The 21,950-nt window shown below is 33.2% G+C and overlaps 2 protein-coding genes across 2 annotated transcripts; both read left to right on the top strand.

Moving 5' to 3' along the window:
* Nucleotides 1–7,216: 7,216 nt before the first annotated feature.
* Nucleotides 7,217–11,325, top strand: LOC107913129 (uncharacterized). The gene has a single exon (XM_016841599.2). The coding sequence runs from the start codon at nucleotides 8,124–8,126 to the stop codon at nucleotides 10,956–10,958; it is 2,835 nt and encodes a 944-aa protein (XP_016697088.1). The 5' UTR covers nucleotides 7,217–8,123; the 3' UTR covers nucleotides 10,959–11,325.
* A 1,907-nt stretch (nucleotides 11,326–13,232) lies between these two features.
* Nucleotides 13,233–16,301, top strand: LOC107913128 (B3 domain-containing transcription factor VRN1). Its single transcript, XM_016841598.2, has 5 exons — nucleotides 13,233–14,737; nucleotides 14,824–15,288; nucleotides 15,369–15,651; nucleotides 15,745–15,845; nucleotides 15,962–16,301. The coding sequence occupies exons 1-3, from the start codon at nucleotides 14,354–14,356 to the stop codon at nucleotides 15,477–15,479; spliced, it is 960 nt and encodes a 319-aa protein (XP_016697087.1). The 5' UTR covers nucleotides 13,233–14,353; the 3' UTR covers nucleotides 15,480–15,651; nucleotides 15,745–15,845; nucleotides 15,962–16,301.
* The last annotated feature ends 5,649 nt before the right edge of the window (nucleotides 16,302–21,950 follow it).

Raw genomic sequence — 21,950 nt, 5'->3', positions numbered from 1 at the left:
CTGAAATTTCTTTCTCAACTGATAATTGAAATATTCTTAACCCTTATAACTCACCTAAATATATTTATTATGCTTTTACCTGAACTTTCATATAACATAGTCCATTTAGTAGCCCGTTGAACCACTTGGAATACTAAGGATACTCGGGTCTCCTGTCTAATAATAACATGTCAAAGCCATGTCCCAGACATGGTCTTACATGGGATGTTTCTTTTACTGCCAATGCCATATCTCAGATATGGTCTTACATGGGAGTTCTCATATCGGTGCCCATGCCATGTCTCAGACATGGTCTTACGGGGGACCTCTCATAACCTCAATAATTCCAATGCCATGTCCCAGATATGGTCTTACATGGGATCTCATTCCCTTAATTTCATGACATTTGTATCTGATACATTCCTCATGTTTCAATGGGACTTTTTAATTTTGATTCTCTATCATCTCATACTTGAGTCAACATTAAATAATTTCATGAAATAAGTACATAATTGCTGGAAAATAAAAACATTAATAATAATGATTGAAATATTACATTTATTTACCGTAAACTTACCTTAGTACAAAATACGATCAAATCTAGCAACTTAGTCCTCAACCTTTTTTTTCCCGATCTAACTTTGGATTTCATTCCTCTTGATCTATAATAGAAAATTTAGCTTATTTAATACTCACATTCATCAAAACAGTCCTTGACTCAAACTTTGGCAAAATCACAATTTTGCCCCTAAACTTTTACATATTTACACTTTTACCCCAAAGCCCGGAAATTAAACTTCATCCCTTATTCTTATGTTTTATGACACGCTGAACATTTTTCCCTTCTATGGAAACATCAAATTCTCACTCTAACATTTAATTATGAACATTAGGTATTTTTACCGATTATGTCATTTTACTTGTTTTCACTTAAAATCGCCTAGCAAAAGTTGTTTAACATAATTTCAAGCTTCATATTCTACCATAAAACATAAAAATAAACATATTTCACCTATGGGTATTTTTCCAAATATGAACCCTAACATGAATTAATGGTAGAATAAGCTAAACCGAGCTACGAGGACACCAAAAACATAAAAAAACAGGGCTTGGATGCACTTACTATGAGCTGGAGAAAGTGAAGAAACCCTAGCTATGGCGTCCCTTGAAAATTTCGGCCCTTATGGAAGAAGATGAGCACATTTTGCCATCTTTTTCCCTTTTAATTCTTTTTTTACCAAATGACTAAAATGCCCTTCATTAAAACTTCAGTTATTTTTATCTATGCATGCCCATTTTTGTCCATGAAAATCTAGTGCTCTAATTCCATTTAAGGACCTCTACTTCAATTATGCACTTCAATTAAATCCTTTATCATCTAAAACTCATATTTACCCACTTTTGCAATTAAAAACTAATGTGCAATTCAAACATGCAATCGCTGAAATTTCTTATCGGTATTCTAACACATGCATCCAATCAATCGGTAAATCATAAAAATTAATTACAATAAACTTTTCTATCTCGAATTCGTGGTTTCGTAACCACTGTTCTGTTTAGACCCTATTTTGGGATGTTACATTAACAATAAAAATAGCATTATAAACATATCATTCTAGACCAAAATACTAATTTACTATAATATTAAAGTACAAATATTTTTAACATATTATTCAATGCATTAACATGTAACCTTTCGACAATATCAATAAAAATAACATATAACACATAAAGTTATATACTATCTCATATTTTTTTTTACATATTATCTCATATTATAAATAAAAATAACATCACCAATTTATTATAAACAATTTTAAATATTAATACTTGCAATGGGCAATAAGTTGTAGTGAGTGTTTGGAAAGCCACATAGTAAATAGATTTGGATGTAATTGTTTATACTAAACATGTATTGCAAGTTTGGGTAATAATTGTAATTAGTTAATGCTATTGAATTAAGTTAAATTGGAACACCTAATTACAGTCTCCAATTCTTATAAGAGTTGAGAATAGGAAGAATTACATGAGGACATTAGTCATAATAACTTTCAAAAAAAAATTCAAAAAAAGTATTTCTTTTTAAAGATGTAGTTACACTCAATGAGACACACATATAAGGAATTAGAATTCTTTATAATTCCAAGTGTACAATTACTATATTGATAATGACACATTCTTGCAATTATTTTGTGGTGTCCAAGCATATTTTTAGTAATTTTTAAGAGTAAATGGGAGGGTTTACTAGTTTAGGGTATTTGGAGAGAAGTAAAAATTGAAAAGGAAGGGGAGAGTTGACAAACATCTAAAAATTAACCTCAACATTTATTAGTGTCAATGTCAAGACAAAATCAATTTTTTATCAATTAATGATGTACAAGATTTCTGACATAATATTTAAAAAAGATCTCGAATTTCGACACCCATTTATGTTGAAGTTAGAATTATGAGAATTAGATTGCATTAAGAATCTCTAAACAAGACACTTAATCTTAAAGGCTTAGTTAGGTTTGGCTCAGTTGAAATTTTTCTTTAGATTTTTCAATTTTTTTTAAAATTTTTAAATTTATTTTGGAAAAACTTGACTTTATTTTATAATTTTTTAATATTATTAAATGAAGTTTTAAAGTCTTTTCACAAATATTTTTAAAAAAGTTTAAGTAAATAAAAACAATTAAACACTTATAAAGTATTCTTTTGGAAATAAATTTTATACAATAGTTTTAAATTTTTTTAACTATTTTAAATGTAAAACAATTATATTTTATAAATAAATAAAACTGGATTCAGCTTAAATAATCATGTTTTTTTCTGAACTAATCCAAAATACCACGGTTTGAATCAACTTTTGTTTTCTCAATATTATAAGGAGATCTTTTACTATTAGAAGGGAAAAAAAGCACATTTTGAGACTTGATTTTTCAATTTTTCTTATTTTGGAAAATAAAAGAAATATTAGATTAATTAAACTTTTATTATAGTGGCCAAAGATCATGACTCCAGGGTTTGACCAAGGGTAGTTTTGCACTTCAAAAATATGGTTGACTAATTATGATTGAGTCATGATCCTTGTTGGCTGGCTTTGACAAATCATAATCATAATCACAACTAAGTACTGCACGTGCTTTTCATGTGATTGTTGAGGAATTCGTGATTAATTTTCTTTTCTACTCCAAAATTGCAATTAAAAGAATAAAGAAAAACAAAATGTTTTTCTTGGCTGATTCAAATTGCGTAAAAGATAAAATTGAATAAAAATATTAATTAAAACCATATAGTTGTAATCCCATACCCATATATATTAGGAATATGATTATATTTGAATTTTTATTACTTTAACATAATATTTTTTATAATTAATTTTATTTTTTTAAAATATATAAATATTTTTTTTCTTTCAATATTATCTTTTACATTAATTTATAAATAATTTATTTGATTTTTAAAATTCCAATATCTAAAAAAGTCTAATACAATCTTTGGTACTTGAATTTGATTTTTTTTCCTAATTTGACACCTAAACTTTTTTTGGACTCAATTTGTTACCTGAACTTGGCATTTTATTTCTTAATTTGGTACCTACGTTTTTTTTAGGTTCAATTTGTACTTAAATTTATTAGATGTTATGCAAATTACGCAAAACACTAACAATGTTAACATTTTTTTTGTTATACTATAAAAATATTGCCAGTGTTAAAGAAAATTAATGCTGCAAAATAGATATTGAGCTATGCTTAACGAATTAATATTAAATAAGAATTTTTTAAAACCCCAAATTAAAATAATTTCATTATTTTCAATTAATAAAATGATTAAATAAAAATAAAAGTGATTGAAGATATAAAATACAAAAAAATATCATATCACATGCCGATTATACATTAATTATTTTTGCTACCTCATAAAAGAATAACATTGTTAGTATATTGGATTAATTTGTAAAACGTTTGATAAGTATCAAATCGAACAAAAAAAATTAGGTACCAAATTAGGAAAAAGAAGTTAAGTTCAGGTACCAAATTGGATCCCAATAAATTTAACTACCAACTTAAGAAAAAAAGGTCAAATTTCAGTACCAAATTAAAAAAAAATCTCAAATTTAGGTACTAATTATTATATTAAGCCTATCTAGAATTAAGTATTTATGAAGAAAATGGCAGAAAAGCTACTTCATGACTCTAAAACGTTTCTGACGTTGGAAAAGAAGAAAAAAGAAATGTAAACATTTATAAATTTAAACAAAAAAATAGTATGAAAACACACAAATTAAATAAGAAGAAAAAGAACACTCTTGAAGAGTGACATTATGATTCTTAATTTAGAATATCTTAGTGCTAAAATCAACACCGATGACTTTTTTTTTTATTGTTGACTATGAAAAAGAAATATAAACATTATAAATTTAAAATACAATATAGAAGCACATGAATTAAATAATAATAAGAAAAAAAATCTCTACCTTAAATTCAACTACCTCAGTGATAAAATCATTGCTTCACTATTGACTAAACTTCATGTGAACATGTTTAAAATCAATTAGTTGATTCTAAAAAACAACGTACATTGTAAAATCAAGCTCTAAACAAAAAAAAAAAATCAAAAAGAGGGATTAGCATTCAAATTAAATAACAACTTAGATATAAATAATTAATTAAAAATAAAAATTTAAACTGTAATAAGAAATAATTAAAGCTTTGTTACGGTTGAAAGATATTGATTTATCAACAACATCTTGACATAACAAATAAAATCTACATATATACACATAAAAACTAGGCATATCAATAATATACATCAATATTGCAAAAGGATAAACAAATCCTTTACATATATATACACAAATAAAAAGATTGTAACCTTCAAAAGATACTAAAATGTAACTTTCAAAATTTAAAAACAATTAATTTAATATAAATAAAAATAATTTACTTAACAATAAAACAATATTAATTAAAATATATAATACAATTAAATTATAATTAGTGATAAAATAAATTCTCATAAGGAATATCAAGAATACCCTTTTGAATTATCAAGAGTATTTTTATTAACATCAATGACTTCAGAAAGAATTGAAAATATAATATATATTTTATTAAAAAGAAAAAAATCATTTGAGTAAAAAAAAAAGAAAATAGTAATAAAAAAAGAGTAAAAAAGCAGCAAAAAGAAAATTGAAGGTCGACCTTGGACCAGATATACTTTCAACAAATAAAAAAAAACAATCAAAAGCAGAAATAATTAAAATAATTAATTAGCTTTTGTCAAAATATCTAAATTGCGATTAACTTTTAATACTTAAATTACGTTTACTCCTAATTTTTAATACCTAAATTATCCCTTATGATTTCTAAAAGAATTGTTTATATATATATATATATGGATTGACAAAATTATTAAAAACCCTAAATTACAAAAATAATCTTTTATATTTAAAGAATATGTATAAGGTGAGATTTGAACTCATGCAATTTATAATAAAAGAAATTTTAAATTTATCATTCAACTAAAGTTTTATTTTAATTAATTTATATATTTTAATTATTTTCATTAGTTGATAATTATATGCCATTTTTAAACACATATTTATTTTCTAAATATATGGTTTTCACACAAATACACGTATCATAGAATTTTTAATATATATAAAAGAAATTTCAAAAGCTAAAGAAAATTAAAAACAAATTATAACTGCTAACTAAAAAAAACTACCCTAGACTTGTCCACCGAACTTCAGCTTAATTTTTTTTTGTTAAATAATGGTTTTAAAATTTTTTAATGTTAATCTATATGTTTTTTTAATAATAATAACATTATAAAGAAATCTACAACATAATTGGTTAGTAAAATATATAATAAAAAAACGAAAATTTTAATCTTGGGTAATTGACCTTTTTACTTTTGAGGTAGGTTGGTTATGGGGTTTTGTGCACTGGTGTGGCCATTAAAAGGAGATGGAATCCAAAGGCAGTGGCTTATGTATTTTGTTTTTTTCTTGCTCATATGGCACCTTTTTCCCACCCAAAATTTTCAAAGACTAGGGCCTCCGTTTTCCCAAACCATCCTCTCTCTTTTTCTTTTTCTTTTTTTAATAAAATAAATTTTAAAAAAGAAAAAGAATATCTTCCACATTTTTCTAATAAGGATTCCATCACTGTATGCATGATGTCCATAAAAATCTTGGCAAATAGTGTTAAATTTTAAATTTTATTTTTTGGGCAAAAATATATTCCAAGGGGTTGGCAATGCCAGCTGAAAAACAATGTTGAGAATATTAGATCTTTTAGGCTGCAATTTGTTGGACCATAGAGGGTTAAGAAATACCAGCAAAGTTGAATATGACCAAGTGACTAACAATGTCAACAAAATGGAACAAGTGTTTTAATAATTGATGGAGAACTGGGAACAGTGTTCCTTCAAAAATTTGGGTTGTTTTCTGAAATTTTATGAACATTCTCTTTTTTTTTTCTTTGAGAAGAAAAGCTGAAAAAGGACAAACAGAAGTCTATAAAATTAATCTGTATCCAACTTGATGTGCCCTTAATATATGGAAGCACAAGTCTTCTTCCATTGCATATATATTTATATATTTGTCTTTTTCTAGAAAAAAATTGATTAAATAATCTTTATTCTTGAGCCCTGACCTGGACCATAATCAACATTCAAATAGCATTCATCAAATGCTGCAAAAAACAAGGATTTTCTTTTTCATTCTTTTCCTCTTCTATGTTGGAATAATCAAAGTTTGAAAGGGTAAGAAAGCAAATATTATCAAGATTTTCGACATCTTCCTCTGGTGTTTTAAAGAGTTTCCTATTTATTAAATTGGGTTGTCAACCTTTGCAAATTGCAAACCAATCTTCTTTGATGATCTCATTTTAGATAATATAAACAAAAAAGCTAAAACTAAACAATCAATTTTTTAAAGCCTGATTGAAAGACACCAAAATAAAGTCTTTTTCTTTTTGGGCCACTTGTTCAGTATTGTGTTAGTCAAACATAATTTGTGCAGATAAAACCAATTGGAAAATTATATATTTATGTAACTTCTGATGGGAAGTTAAAATTTGAAGGGGTAATAGCAATGTATAGACTATAGATTCAGGAGGTGGATCTTTAGCTGCCTAGTTGGACAGAAAGCAGCTTTTACAGAGCAGCTGAATTTTGACTTTTTGCTAAGACTGTATAGGAAAAAAGCTTTATTGATAGGCCCCACCCACAACCCACAAAAGGGAAACATGAAATTAGTTATAAAAAAGATCAATAAATGTGTAAATATTAACATAGTAAAACAAGGATTTTTATATTTTGATTTGTGAAATCAATGTCCGTTTCTCACTGTTGGTAATGGGGAGGGTTCTTTTGTGTGGAAGATGAGAGTGTAAATGAGAGAGAGAGAGAGACTTGGCTATTAATTTTGGTTGTATGTAATTGGATTTACTGCTTCCACAAGTGAATGCGCATTTGATGTAAAGGACTTAGCTTGCTTTTAATTAAGAGAGAGAGAAAGAAAGAAAGAAAGGGAAAGATAAACAGAAAGGTGCATGTTTTTAGCTGGTTAATGGAGGTCTGGTTTTTGGGTTGAAGAAGGGATCTTTATACACTATGTTCTTCTTCTCTTAAACTTTTTTTTTCGGGATCTGGGTTTTGCGGGTTGTAGTTCTACTACGGCTTCAGTTGTTTAGCCTTTGACTCGTGAATCTCTTCATTGGGTTCCCTTCCAAGTTTTTGTCTTTCTTGTACTTTTTCCTTCAAAGAAATATGGGCTTTTGACTTTTTCTATACTTCCAATTCTATGTTCTTGTCTGTGTTGTGCACCAGAATCTTTTTTTTTTGGTCCTGTCATCGGTTTCTTTTCTCAGGTTGGAGCCTGAGATTTTTTATTTTTTTGGAATTTCCTTCCTCTTAAACTTTTTTGGTTCCTTATGAGTTGTTCCTCTCTTAATCGAATCCTTTTTAGCTGAATTTAGGGCTTTTCTGATCTGGTACAAGATTCCTCCCTTTTGCTTTGAGCCTTAGGTTTTGAAAATTGAACCCATTTGGTAGAAAAAAAAAGTGGTGCGGGAAGGGGGGTGGTTGTTGGATGCGTTAAAGACTTCTTGTGCTCTTCTTCTTCCTGGGTTTTGTCTCAAGTTTAGGCTTTGATGCATCTTTCACTGTGGAAGCCCATATCTCACTGTGCTGCTCTTATCTTAGACAAGAAGAGCAGGAGAAGATATGGCTCTGAATCAGCTGCTGAAATCAAGAAGAACCCGTCTGTTCTCCGAAAACTACACGAGAACAAACTCAGGGAAGCACTTGAAGAAGCATCTGAAGATGGGTCTTTGTTCAAGTCTCAGGACATGGAACCTGATTCACTAGCCGATCAAGATGAGAGCTTGGGACGATCAAGATCCCTTGCAAGACTCCATGCTCAGCGTGAATTTCTGCGAGCCACTGCTCTTGCCGCGGAGAGAACATTTGAGAGCGAAGATTCTATCCCCGGTGCGCTTGAGGCTTTCAATAAGTTCCTCATAATGTACCCAAAATACCAGTCATCGGAGAAGATTGATCAGTTGAGGTCAGATGAGTACGCACATTTGTCACCAAAGGTCTGCCTTGATTATTGTGGATTTGGGCTTTTCTCTTATGTTCAAACCTTGCATTACTGGGAGTCTTCTACATTTAGCTTGTCTGAGATAACTGCCAATTTGAGTAACCATGCGCTTTATGGTGGTGCTGAGAAAGGCACTGTTGAATATGACATAAAGAGTAGGATAATGGATTATTTGAACATTCCTGAGCATGAGTATGGCCTTGTGTTTACTGTGAGTAGAGGGTCTGCGTTTAAGTTGTTGGCTGACTCGTATCCTTTTCATACAAATAAGAAACTATTGACCATGTTTGATTATGAGAGTCAATCGGTGAATTGGATGGCTCAGAGTGCTAAGGAGAAGGGTGCAAAAGTTCACAGTGCTTGGTTTAAGTGGCCAACTCTTAAACTTTGTTCTACTGATTTGAGAAAGCGGATATCGAATAAAAAGAGGAGGAAGAAGGATTCAGCTACTGGGCTTTTTGTTTTCCCTGTGCAGTCTAGAGTAACTGGGGCTAAGTATTCATATCAGTGGATGGCATTGGCTCAGCAGAACCATTGGCATGTCTTGCTTGATGCAGGGTCATTGGGTCCCAAAGACATGGATTCACTTGGACTGTCCTTGTTTCGGCCTGATTTCATTATCACGTCATTCTACAGGGTCTTCGGATATGATCCAACTGGCTTTGGGTGCCTTCTTATTAAAAAATCTGTCATGGGAAGCCTTCAGAACCAGTTTGGATCAACTGGTTCTGGGATGGTGAAGATTACCCCCGAGTATCCGCTCTATCTGAGTGATTCTATAGATGTTCTTGATGGATTGGGTGGAATTGAGGACAATGAAGTTGGTGAAAATGGTGATAAGCCCTCTGAAAGCCGTTCGGGGACACAGTTGCCCGCCTTTTCTGGTGTCTTCACATCTTCTCAGGTTCAGGATGTGTTCGAGACAGAAATGGATCAAGATAATAGTTCTGAAAGAGATGGAGCAAGCACCATATTTGAAGAAACCGAGAGCATCTCTGTAGGTGAAGTGATGAAGAGTCCCGTCTTCAGCGAAGATGAGTCATCAGACAACTCATTCTGGATTGATTTGGGTCAGAGTCCACTGGGGTCAGACAGTGCAGCTCAGTTGACTAAACAAAAAATTGCCTCCCCTTTTCCACCATTTTGGTTTAGTGGCAAGAAGAACCACAAGCGGCCCTCTCCAAAGCCAACAGCAAAGATATATAGCAGCCCACTATATGATGATAAAGATGTTAACTTGGGACATGATGATCATCATGTGTTATCATTTGATGCTGCTGTTCTATCAGTTTCGCAGGAGCTGGACTGTGTGAGGGAGGTCCCTGAAGAAGAACAATTCTCAGCAGCAAACATCACCTCACAAAATCATGTCAAGGCTTCAGGCCGTTTGCATGTTGTGGAAATAAAGGAAGAACAGGAAACCAGCAAGCCACTTTCTGTGGGGACTGTATCTGGTTCAGCTATGAATGGAACTTGCTGCAACAATTCTTCTGTCCTTCAGAATAATGGCCCGGCAAATGGCTCAACTTCTGAAATTTCCTCAGAGATTAAAGAGAGTGCCATAAGAAGGGAAACTGAAGGTGAATTTAGGTTGCTTGGGAGAAGGGAAGGAAATAGATATAACGGTGGTAGATTTTTTGGGTTAGAAGATGAACATCCAAGCAGGGGAAGAAGGGTATCATTTAGCATGGAGGATAGTCATAAAGAGCACCTGAATCATAGTTTGGCGCCAGGAGAAGTGCCTGTGACCAGCCTTGACGATGAAGACTACAGCAGTGATGGAGAATATGGTGATGGACAAGATTGGGACAGGAGGGAGCCTGAGATAATATGTCGGCATCTTGACCATGTTAACATGTTGGGGCTCAATAAAACCACTCTTAGATTACGGTTTTTAATTAACTGGCTTGTAACCTCATTACTACAGCTCAAATTACCTAATTCAGATGGAGATAGTAGAGTGAATCTTGTTCACATTTATGGCCCAAAAATAAAGTACGAAAGGGGTGCAGCGGTGGCTTTCAATGTGAGGGATAGAAACAGGGGCCTAATAAATCCGGAGATTGTACAGAAGTTGGCTGAAAGAGAAGGTATCTCTGTAGGTATTGGTTTCCTCAGTCACATACGAATATTAGATGGCCCACGACAACAGCGAGGGGCTTTGAACTTTGAAGATGCTACCCTATGCAGGCCTACGGAAAATGGGCAACAAGACAGGAAAAGTGGGTTCATAAGAGTCGAGGTTGTTACAGCTTCTCTAAGCTTCCTGACAAATTTTGAGGATGTCTACAAGTTGTGGGCATTTGTGGCAAAGTTCCTTAACCCTTCATTCATCAGGGAGGGTACACTTCCGACCGTTGCGGAGGAAGAATCAGAGACTTAACGTCTGCAATTGAGCAATTCAAAATCATTTGCAAAATAATCCCAGAGTCTGAGTGGAAGCTAAAGAAGACCCTGAGAGGATTTGGTGGTACCATTATATGCATATGGTTTGCTCTTCGTTAAGACGTTTGGATGCAACAGGGTGAATTTGTTAATTCATATTTATTGTTGCTTGAAGTTTTCTTTCTCTCATTTTGGGTTATTGTAGAGTTGGTTTTAGTTTTAGAAATATATTTGTACTATTTTGGATGTTATCCTGACCTTAAAAGCAGAAGTATATTTCCTACCAGTTTTCAGTCTGCTTTTGGTTTATACACATTTCATTTATCTTTGTAAAAAGAAGCAGCTAATTTTTACCTTGTTGGATATAACTACATTCACTACTATTCTGATTTGGCTTATATATATGTTGTTATTTAACCTTTTTGCATTTAGTTTCAACGAGGAAAAGAATCTTGTTAATAAACGAGGGAGCTTGACTGAGGTGGTGTCCGGTCACCAGTTGAAGCTGTCCGGCCACCAGTAGGAAACGTTGACAAACTTCATCTAATTGGAGATGCTGTCCGGCCACCAGTTGAAGCTGTTAGATATACAAGGTTTTGCCTGTCATCATCCTCAACTGGTAATCATCTGATACAAAAATGTACATAAAAAGCTTCTGGATGGGGCTAAGGACATATGTCCCCACTAAAAAACTTGCAATTCATTATCATAAAATAAAGGGATAAGGTACAATGACCTTTACAGATAACTAAACCATAAATAATGTCAAGGAATGAAAATAACAGATGGGTGGGAAATTGTATTTATGATCCCTGCATCATCTAAGTTACTCCTGTCATTATTCAATTGGCTCGACGAAACTACTTGACAAAGATTGAAAATGAGCAGGTAAGTAATGGACGATCAGGATAATCTCACCAGAGAAAGGTTTTCATGCATTCCAAAAGATTAATGTCCCACAGGCCACTACCCTTTTGGAATTTCATTATCGCTAATTAAGCTCACAAGTTCCATGAATATCAGTAATTATCAGGCATCCCTTTTATCTCAACTGTTAAGAGAGAAAAAACTTGGACTGATAGGTTTCATTTTCCTCTAATTTTTGCATATAAATTTATCCATCTGTTATTGTTTTTTTTCTTTTCCTAACTTCTTCCGTTAACTGTTGATTTTCAAGTTAGCACTTTAATGGCAAGGTTTAACTGTACTATCTAATTGGATTGATTTTTGAATGTTTGTAAAGTACAATAATCTACTTCTAATAAATTAAAATAGGTACTTAACGTTTATATATTTTTTTTATAAATTTGACATTTATTTTTTTAAAACTAAATTTAACCCTAAATCTTCAAAAAAGGGTCAAATTTGACCATCAACCTTTCAAAAGAGTTGAATTGTTATTTTTAACGAAAATACTAACTAAAATATTAAATTTTTAAACATGACAGTTCGCACAGGCAATTCATATGTACTTTATGTTATTTATTTTTAAATGAATTTTTTTATTTTTTATTTTTTTGTTGATAAAACAAATAGTGTTATGTCAACATAAAGTACACGTGTACTACCACACGAATTGTCATGCCAATATTGTTGAAAAAAAATAACTTTTGTTAGCATTTCCATTAAGAAAACATTTGACTCTTCTTGAAAGTTAATAATCAAAATTATCTAAAATAAATAAATGCCAAATTGACAATATATGTAAATGTTAAGGGCTAAATTTATCATTATACCATTAAAATAAAGAGACTACCTCTTCATTTTTTTAATATGATAACGTATTACTTTGAGAGAGAAAAAAAATGAGAGGCTAGTGGTTACTTGTTGAAGATCGGACTCTCAACACGTCAGGTATCATCAGGTATTATCCTCGGTAGAAGTTTGTCTCTCATTTCTATCGAGTGAATTAAGAGATAGTGAGTTTACAGAACACAAATGCTTTGTCAAAGGCTAAGAATGTTAGTCAACTGGTATCATTTTGACTCATTAAGTCCTTATAAGTTCGTGTTTTCAAGCACTTGATGATATATTCTGATTTTATGGACTTATCATTTTTTTTTGTTAAATGTTGGACTTCCAACACATCCACTATTGCCTTGCGTGGAGGTTTTGTTTTCTCTTTACCAAAAATTTGAGTGTTTAAACAGACAACGAATTTACAAGGTAACATTATCTCATCTAGTGCCTAAACAAGCACCCATGTGAATGTGCATGATTGGACTTCAACTTATGTCCTATAATTTATAGGTCACTAATTAGTGAGAATCTTATCACTCACTATTCCTATCCTACTTGAAAAATAAAATTCTCACCAGAGACATTACCAAATTTGTTGATGATTCGAAATTCATGTGAGAATTTTATCTACTAACTCGACCGAGTATTTGAAGAGGAGATGAATTTTACGAGAGAATCTTAAGCAAACCATGGGTGATTGAGCTTGATATTTATATGCTATACATAATCGCATATAATTTGACTGCTTAAGCACCCGATGAAACGTTACAACTATGTGAACTCCTGCCTCTCCAAGCCACCTCCTTAAGCGCACGAAATTCTCTAGTACTAGTCTTGGCTACAACTGGTTGACTGTCATAATCACTCACCATCAGGATCTGAAAATCTCTAGGAACAACGGAGTTTTAGTTGGTAATTTTGTAAGTAACTACGAATATATTTCTGCCCAAAAAGGAAAAAAAAACTACGAATATATGAACCATTTATTTGTTATAGCTGTTTTGCATAAGTTTTCCAAGAACTTAATTTCTGAACTTCCGTCACATTCGACTATGGCTTATCACCATGGTAGAGTTGATGGTTATTCACCAGAACCATACCATTTCTTCAAAGTCATTCTTGAAAGTACCATTCGGGATGGCAAACTTGTAAGCATATATTCTCTCTTATTTTAATGAAGAAATTCTTTTGGCTTCTTATTGGTGTCTTGAAATGTAATAAATGAGGGAAAATGGGAAACTTTCAATGGCATTTCCCCTTTGACTGAAATACTTGTAAGCATAGATTCACTTGCTCTTTTAATTCTCTCTACATTTATGAGTTTCTATCTGTACTATGCAAGTCTACAATTACCGGGTAGTTTCCACATTTTTTCCCTATAGATTTCAGATTCCCCTTCACAGGTAATTATAGCAATTAGCAAGATTCTAAAGCTTTTTACTTTTAATTAATGGAGTCTTCAATTAATGTTCTTAAGTAGTACCTTTTACTGTATATTCCAATTTAGAATATTAGCATGGTTTATTAGAGGGTTTTTTTGGGGGGGGGGGTTGACAGGGAATTCCTCACAAGTTTGCAAAAGATTATGGAAGTAAACTGTCAAGCCCAGTATTCTTTGAGGTTCCAAATGGTGAAGTGTGGGAATTGGAGCTGATGAAACTTGATGGTAAATTGTGGGTTCAAAATGGGTGGCGAAAATTTACTGAGCATTACTCTTTGGAGTTGGGACATTTCTTGGTGTTTAGATACCAACGGAATTGCCGTTTCCATGTTCTCATATTTGATAGAAGTGCTTCAGAGATTCACTATCCATACGCTAATAACATCTCTACCGACATGACAAAGAAACCAGTGTTGCAATGTCCTCGCCCTCCAAAAATTATGAGAGCTAGTAATAATGGGTTTTCAGCTACAAAGGGAAATGAAAAATCTAAAGCTCTGGAGAGAGCTAGCAGTGCCTTCAAGTCTGGAAACCCATTCTTTTTGGTTTTCATGCAACCAACATATGTTGGTCTTCACTCCAAAGTTAGCTGCCTTGTAAGCTAGCATTTTGAAACTATGCTTAATCTTTACAAATGGTGTTTGTTGTCTTCTGCTTTTGTAATAATTTCATTTTGTTGCAGAGTATACCTAAGGAGTTTTCCAGGAAATATTTGATGGATCATGGTGATGTCATTCTCTGTGATTCTAGTGGGAATACTTGGTCTGCTCAGTACCGCGCTACTCTAGGAATGAACGGACAACCTTATGTGAAACTCTTAAATGGTTGGGATGCTTTTGTACGCGACAATAACTTACAAGTTGGTGATGTTTGCGCCTTTGAGTTAATCGACTGCATTGACATCTCATTCCAAGTATTCATTTATAGTAGTAAGAAGGCAGATTTTCATGGATCGCCTGCACAAATGGAAGCCGGAATCACATTGACTCGTTCCGAATGCCTGGAACCAGTGAAGGCCCGTGAAACAGCTTTTCACAGAGAGATGAAAGTCCGTGAAAAAGCTCTCCAAAGAGCACTGGCTTTCACATCTGAGAATCCCTTTTTTGTTGTTGTTTTACGACCATCATATGTTCAGTCTCATGCATTGGTTAGTTTTCACTACAGAAACCTGTTAGTCATATTACCAGCTCTTGCTGATGAATTTACTGGTTTATAATTTTCTACCAGTGTATATCCAACGATTTCACAAGGAAACATTTCAAGACTACCCTCACCAACATCGGTATAGCCCTTCGTCATTCAAATGGGAAATCATGGCCGGCAGAGTACCATCAGTGAAGCATTGGAAATCCAAATGCAAGGATCTGTAATGGTTGGAGGGCTTTTGTTAATGACAATAAATTGAAAGTTGGTGATGTTTGTGTCTTCGAGTTGGTGAGTGACACTCAAATTTCCTTCAAAGTAATCATTTTCCAGGCTATTGCAGATGAAGATTCCCACCCATCACAAGGTGTGCAAGTCCGCTACCGTTAAGTCATTAGTGACTAAATAATTAAATTTTGTCGAATCAATTAACTGATACATGGAAATGGACTTGGTGCAGGAGCTAGTCAGGAAGCTTTAGGCTTGACATCACAGTCTGCTAAAGCTCCATTAATCTTCCGACGAGTTGTGCTGCCATTACACCTTAAGGAAGACTGTGTGGTAGGCTTGCTATCTATGAATTCCTACTACCTATATACTTGGACCAGTGCAACCTTTGATTGATATCTGAGAGCAGGACAATAGTAACAATATTCTGGAAATTCTACTTTCTGCAGGATATACCATTTAGATTTGTTGAACAATATTTTGAGCCCAATGTCCAGAAGTTGATACTTCAGGTTGCAGATAGAACATGGCCTGTCGAGATAACAAGCAACCCTCGAATTCGCATAGCTAAATTAACAAGCGGCTGGATCAAATTTGCGAGGGAAAACTCTCTAAGAGAAGGTGATATATGTGTCTATGAGCTGGATACAGTCAACAATAACTTGCTTAAAGTATCCATTTCAAAATATGCTAGTTAAACTGTAATGGACATTCCTGCTGTTTATGGAAGCAATCAGATTTAAGTATATGAGGAGACAAACTGAAGTCCAGAATCTGAGTATTTATAAATCTCAAGATTTTATCACTTCTAGTGTGATTTAATGGATATGAACTATAATTTTACGGAAAAAAGAATTGATCTAATTAGATGAATTGATATATCCTGTGTACAATGCACTCTTTTGTTCTGTATGTCATGAATCGATATATCCTTGATTACCTACTAATTTCTTAACATTTTATCACCCACAACTATAACTCATAACTTCACATACACGAATGCATCTGCTTCATAAAATAGAGATTGAATATGAGATTTAAAAGAGTGATTTCATGGATTTTCTAAAAATTTTATCTAAAAGAAAATGTAAAAATTATAAAGAATTTCAAGAAAAAAAAAAACCAAATCAATCAAATTGTTCACTTTTATTGCAGTTTCCTCAAAACATTCTTTCATTTAATCCAAATGCCTGTCACAATTCTCTTTTAACTTGGTTGTGTTGTGTTTTTGTTGATGCAATATCAACTAAAGAGAGAAACAAACAGAGGTATGATGTCAGTTTACTTGAATAAACGGAGAGCTATAGAAGAGATGAGAGAAAAAGAGGAAATCTGGAGAGAGAGGAGATATTCTTATGTCTGTCTGTTGATCCTTGAGGATCTTTGTATGGAGGATTGAGGTGTCACGTAGAAACATCCTATTGGTAGACATGTCAACTCGTCGTCTCTTAATGAAAGTGACAACCTGACCTTATAAAACTGTGATGTGATGTTATAAGTTGAGCTAGTAATAGAGAGAATTTTAACAGTAATGATAGGTGAGCAGTCTATGAGGTGGAGGTATATCAGTTGATGGTGTTTTCTTGGCAGGAGGCTCAGTAGAGGTGGTATAACCGTTCTCAAAGACCGGTTCTCTAGAGCTGTTCAAGATACAAAATTGGCTGCTTGGCTGAAGCCATTATAACACTGTTTCTGATGCTGTCCTGATGAGTACTTTTCACCTGGACAAGGTAACTTCTAATTTTCAAGTAAAAATAGTCTTGAAGAGATAACTTCTCCATTGACATAATGGCGTCATGTTTTTATAATTTCATGTATGTAATAAACACATGACAATGCAATATATATACATTTTTTGTTTTTAAATTAATAGAAAATAATAATTCAAAATTATAATCTGTTTTATAAAATCGAGTTCAAATATGCCATATACATTAATATAAAATTTAAATTATTATTTATATAAAGCAAATTTTAAATTTAATTTTACATAAATTTATTTATCAAATATTTGTTAATCTGTATGAGATAGAATAGGCTTAATTAATGTTTTTAAACTAATTTTTTGTTTTTTTGTTTATCATAGTTATTATAAAATAATAATTTTATTTAAAAATGAGTTAAGTATAATAATTAATCTATAAAACAAATTAATTAAATGTAACTCATATACATTTTCATCAATAATTAATTATCATTTTTAATAATTGAATTAAAAATTTTAAATTGAGAATTTTTTATGTTTAATTTTTAAAATACAAAAATTAAATTTAATACATGGACAAAGATACCGTATTTAATTAATTTAATTGTGCTAACAACTTTTATTTTTAATTGTGCTAACACCATGGACAAAGATATCCAGTTCTAATGTGATCTCCTTAGTGTCATGGTTCTGCCATAGTATTTTCACAAGAGGGAGTCGTTTCCTTCTCAGAACCTTTATCTCGCGATATAGAATTTGTACAAGTTCCTCCTCAAAGGACAAATTCGGTCTCACCTCAATCTCTTCTATAGGAGTGATATGGGAAGGGTCGGATTAGCATCATCTCAACATGGAGACGTGGAATACATCATGGATGCAGTCTAGTTCAGGAGGTAACTCTAATTGATATGCAGTTGGACCATCTCTCTTGAGAACTTTGTAGGGTCCGATGAATCTAGAACTTAACTTGCCTTTTCTTTCGAACCTCAACACTTTCTGCCATGGGGACACTTTTAGGAAGACTCGGTCACCGACATCGTATTCAGTGTCTTTTCTCTTTAGGTCTGCATATGACTTCTGCCTATTTGAAGCTACTTTTAGTCTATCCTAGATTAACCTTATTTTCTCCTCAGACTCTTATACCACTTCGGGATCCAAAATTTTCCTTTCTCCCAATTCGGTCCAACACAGTGCTGTTCGACACTTGCAACCATACAAGGCTTCATAGGGTGCCATTTTGTATACTCGATTGGAAGCTATTATTATAGGAAAATTTTGCTAGAGGAAAATGTTCCTCCCAACTACCTCTAAATTCGATGATGCAACCTCTCAGGAAATCTTCCAATATATGAATGACTCGTTCAAATTGTACGTCAATTTGCGGATGGAAGGCAGTCCTAAAATCCAAACGCGTACACAATGCCTCGTGAAGCTTTTTCCAGAATCGAGATGTAAAACGAGGATCTCGATCTGAAATAATTAACATTGGTACTCCATGAAGTCTTACAACTTCCAAAATATATAACTTAGCTAGCTTTTGTAAAGAATAGTCCGTGCGGACAGGTAAGAAATGAGTTAACTTGGTTAATCGGTCTACTATCACCCAAATTGAGTTTTTTTAGTGGGTGTTAAGGGTAACTCACTAACAAAGTCCAGCGTTATTCGCTCCCACTTCCATTGAGATATTTTGATTGGTTGTAAAAAACCAGAAGAGAACTGATGTTCAGTTTTCACTTGCTGATACACTAAGCACTTAGCTATAAATTTTGCCACATCTCATTTCAGTCCAGGCTACCAATACAGTTCCTTTACGTCCTGATACATCTTATTTCCTTCAGGATGCATGGCATAAGGACTAGCACGCATTTCCCGAAGTATAGTCTACTTTAACTCTTTACCGTTTGGCAATATATATATCCACGGTAGCATAAAATACCATTATCATTGAACCCAAAATCTCCAATTTTACCGTCTTCCACCTGCTTAATCCATGACAACAAGGATACATCTAAGGTTTGTTTAGCCTTGACCTCATTGGCTAAGGTGGGTTTCACTTGTAGCTAGCTAACTAGCAAGCCTCCCTCATCCACTGAACTTAACCTAACAAATATTACTCTTTAATCGACCATCTATTTTCTACTTAAAGTGTCTATCACTACATTGGCTTTTCTAGGGTGGTATTCAATTACACAATCTTAATCCTTTAACAGTTCTATCCATATTCGTTGCCTCAGGTTCAATTCTTTTTGGGTAAGAAGGTGCTTGAGACTCTTATGATCGATATAAATGTATCACTTCTCACCATACAAGTAGTGCCTCCAAATTTTTAGTGTAAATACCACAATTGCCAACTCCAAGTTATGATTCAAATAGTTGCACTCATGCTATTTCAACTGCCTCAATGTATAGGCAACTACTTTATTGCCTTGCATCAACATACATCCAAGGCCTGTGTAGGATGCATCGTTGTACACTACATACTCTTTTCTTAACTCAGGCTAAATTAATACGGGATCTTGAGTTAACACGACCTTTAGCTTTTCAAAGCTAGATTGTTGCTCATCTGTCCACTTAAATGGAATATTCTTTCTCATCATCTTAGCCAGTGGTGTAGCTACTAGAGAGAACCCTTCAAAAAATCTACGATAGTACCCGGCTAAACCAATGTAACTTCAAATTTTAAAAACATTCTTAGGTTGCTTCCATTCTAGGATGACCTCTATCTTCTTCGAGTCCACTCTGATGCCCTTTGCGTATACCACATGACCCAAAAACATAACTTTATTAAGACAGAACTCTCACTTACTTAATTTGACATACAATTTCTTTTCTTAAAGGATTTGGAAAATTTCCTATGGTGCTCGTCATACTCAATTTCGGTTTTTGAATAGACTAAGATGTTGTCGATGAATACAATAATGAATCGATCAAAGAAGGGTGAAAACACTCGGATCATTAAGTCCATGAAGGCGATCAGAACATTGGTTAAATCGAAGGGCATTACAAGAAATTCATAGTGGCCATATCGGGTTCTAAATGCGATTTTATCCGCCTCCTTCACCTTCGGTTGATAATACCCTTACCTTAAGTCTATCTTTGAAAACAATGTTGCCTCTCAAAATTGATTAAATAATTTATCGATCCTAGGCAGAGGGTATTTATTTTTGATGGTCAGTTTATTCAACTGCTAGATTGTTGCTCATCTGTCCACTTAAATGGAATATTCTTTCTCATCATCTTAGCCAGTGGTGTAGCTATTAGAGAGAACCCTTCAAAAAATCTACGATACTACCCGGCTAAACCAATGTAACTTCAAATTTTAAAAACATTCTTGGGTTGCTTCCATTCTAGGATGACCTCTATCTTCTTCGAGTCTACTCTGATGCCCTTTGCGTATACCACATGACCCAGAAACATAACTTTATTAAGACAGAACTCTCACTTACTTAATTTGACATACAATTTCTTTTCTTAAAGGATTTGGAAAAATTTCCTGTGGTGCTTGTCATAGTCAATTTTGGTTTTTGAATAGACTAAGATGTTGTCGATGAATACAACACTCGGATCATTAAGTCCATGAAGGCGATCAGAACATTGGTTAAATCGAAGGGCATTACAAGAAATTCATAGTGGCCATATCGGGTTCTAAACGCGATTTTATCTGCCTCCTTCCCCATCGGTTGATAATACCCTTACCTTAAGTCTATCTTTGAAAACAATGTTGCCTCTCAAAATTGATTGAATAATTTATCGATCCTAGGCAGAGGGTATTTATTTTTGACGGTCAGTTTATTCAACTGCTAATAATCTATGCACAATTATAGGGAGCCATCTTTTTTTTCACAAACAAGACCGAAGCTCCCTATAGAGAAACACTAGGTTTAATAAACCCACAATCTAGAAGCTCTTGAAGTTGGATTTTCAATTCTTAAAGCTCTTTAAATGTCATGCGATAGGGAGCAATGGACATTGGAGCGATTCCTGGAAACAATTCAATTCTGAATTCTCCCTCACGACCTGAAGGTAACCTCAGTAACTCCTCGGGAAACACATATGAAAACTCACTAGAGCGATTCTTGGCAACAATTCAATTCTGAACTCTCCCTCACGATCTGGAGATAACCTCAGTAACTCATCGGGAAACACATATGAAAACTCTTTAACGGTTTGGATGTTATCTAAGATAGAGCTATTGATATTATCACCTATTACATAGGCTAAATAAGCCTCACATCCTTTGCGGACTAACTTTTCAATGACCATAGCGGAGATTACATTAGATACATAGTTTCGTTGCTCCCCAACCATAACAATCTCACTACCCTTTAGCATTTTCAAGGTTACTCTCTTAGAGGCATAATCTAGGCTAACTTGGTGTTCCATTAACCAATCCATACTCAAATTTAAGTTGAACTCCCCAAATGGTAACTCCATAAAATCTGCTAGAAACACTACCCCTTGAATCTCCAATGGATATCTCCTATAGATTTTATTTACAATAATCACTTGTCTTAAGGGACTTATTGCAGTAACATTAATAGTGGTTTCCTCTACCCCAACACCCATTTTATCAGACATATTACAAGTAATATACAAATGGGTGGATCCTATGTCTATTAAGGTAAAGTATGAAACTGAATGAATGGTAAAAATACCAGTGGTAACATCAGACACATCTCTATCCTCATGTCTTCTAACGACATAAATAAGGGAAGGTTGTCTAGCCTCAGTTT

The sequence above is a fragment of the Gossypium hirsutum genome, chromosome D11, assembly GCF_007990345.1.
Source record: "Gossypium hirsutum isolate 1008001.06 chromosome D11, Gossypium_hirsutum_v2.1, whole genome shotgun sequence".
NCBI lineage: Eukaryota > Viridiplantae > Streptophyta > Magnoliopsida > Malvales > Malvaceae > Gossypium > Gossypium hirsutum.
Note: the sequence above shows the minus strand (reverse complement) of the source record. Positions and strands in the feature narration are given on the sequence as shown.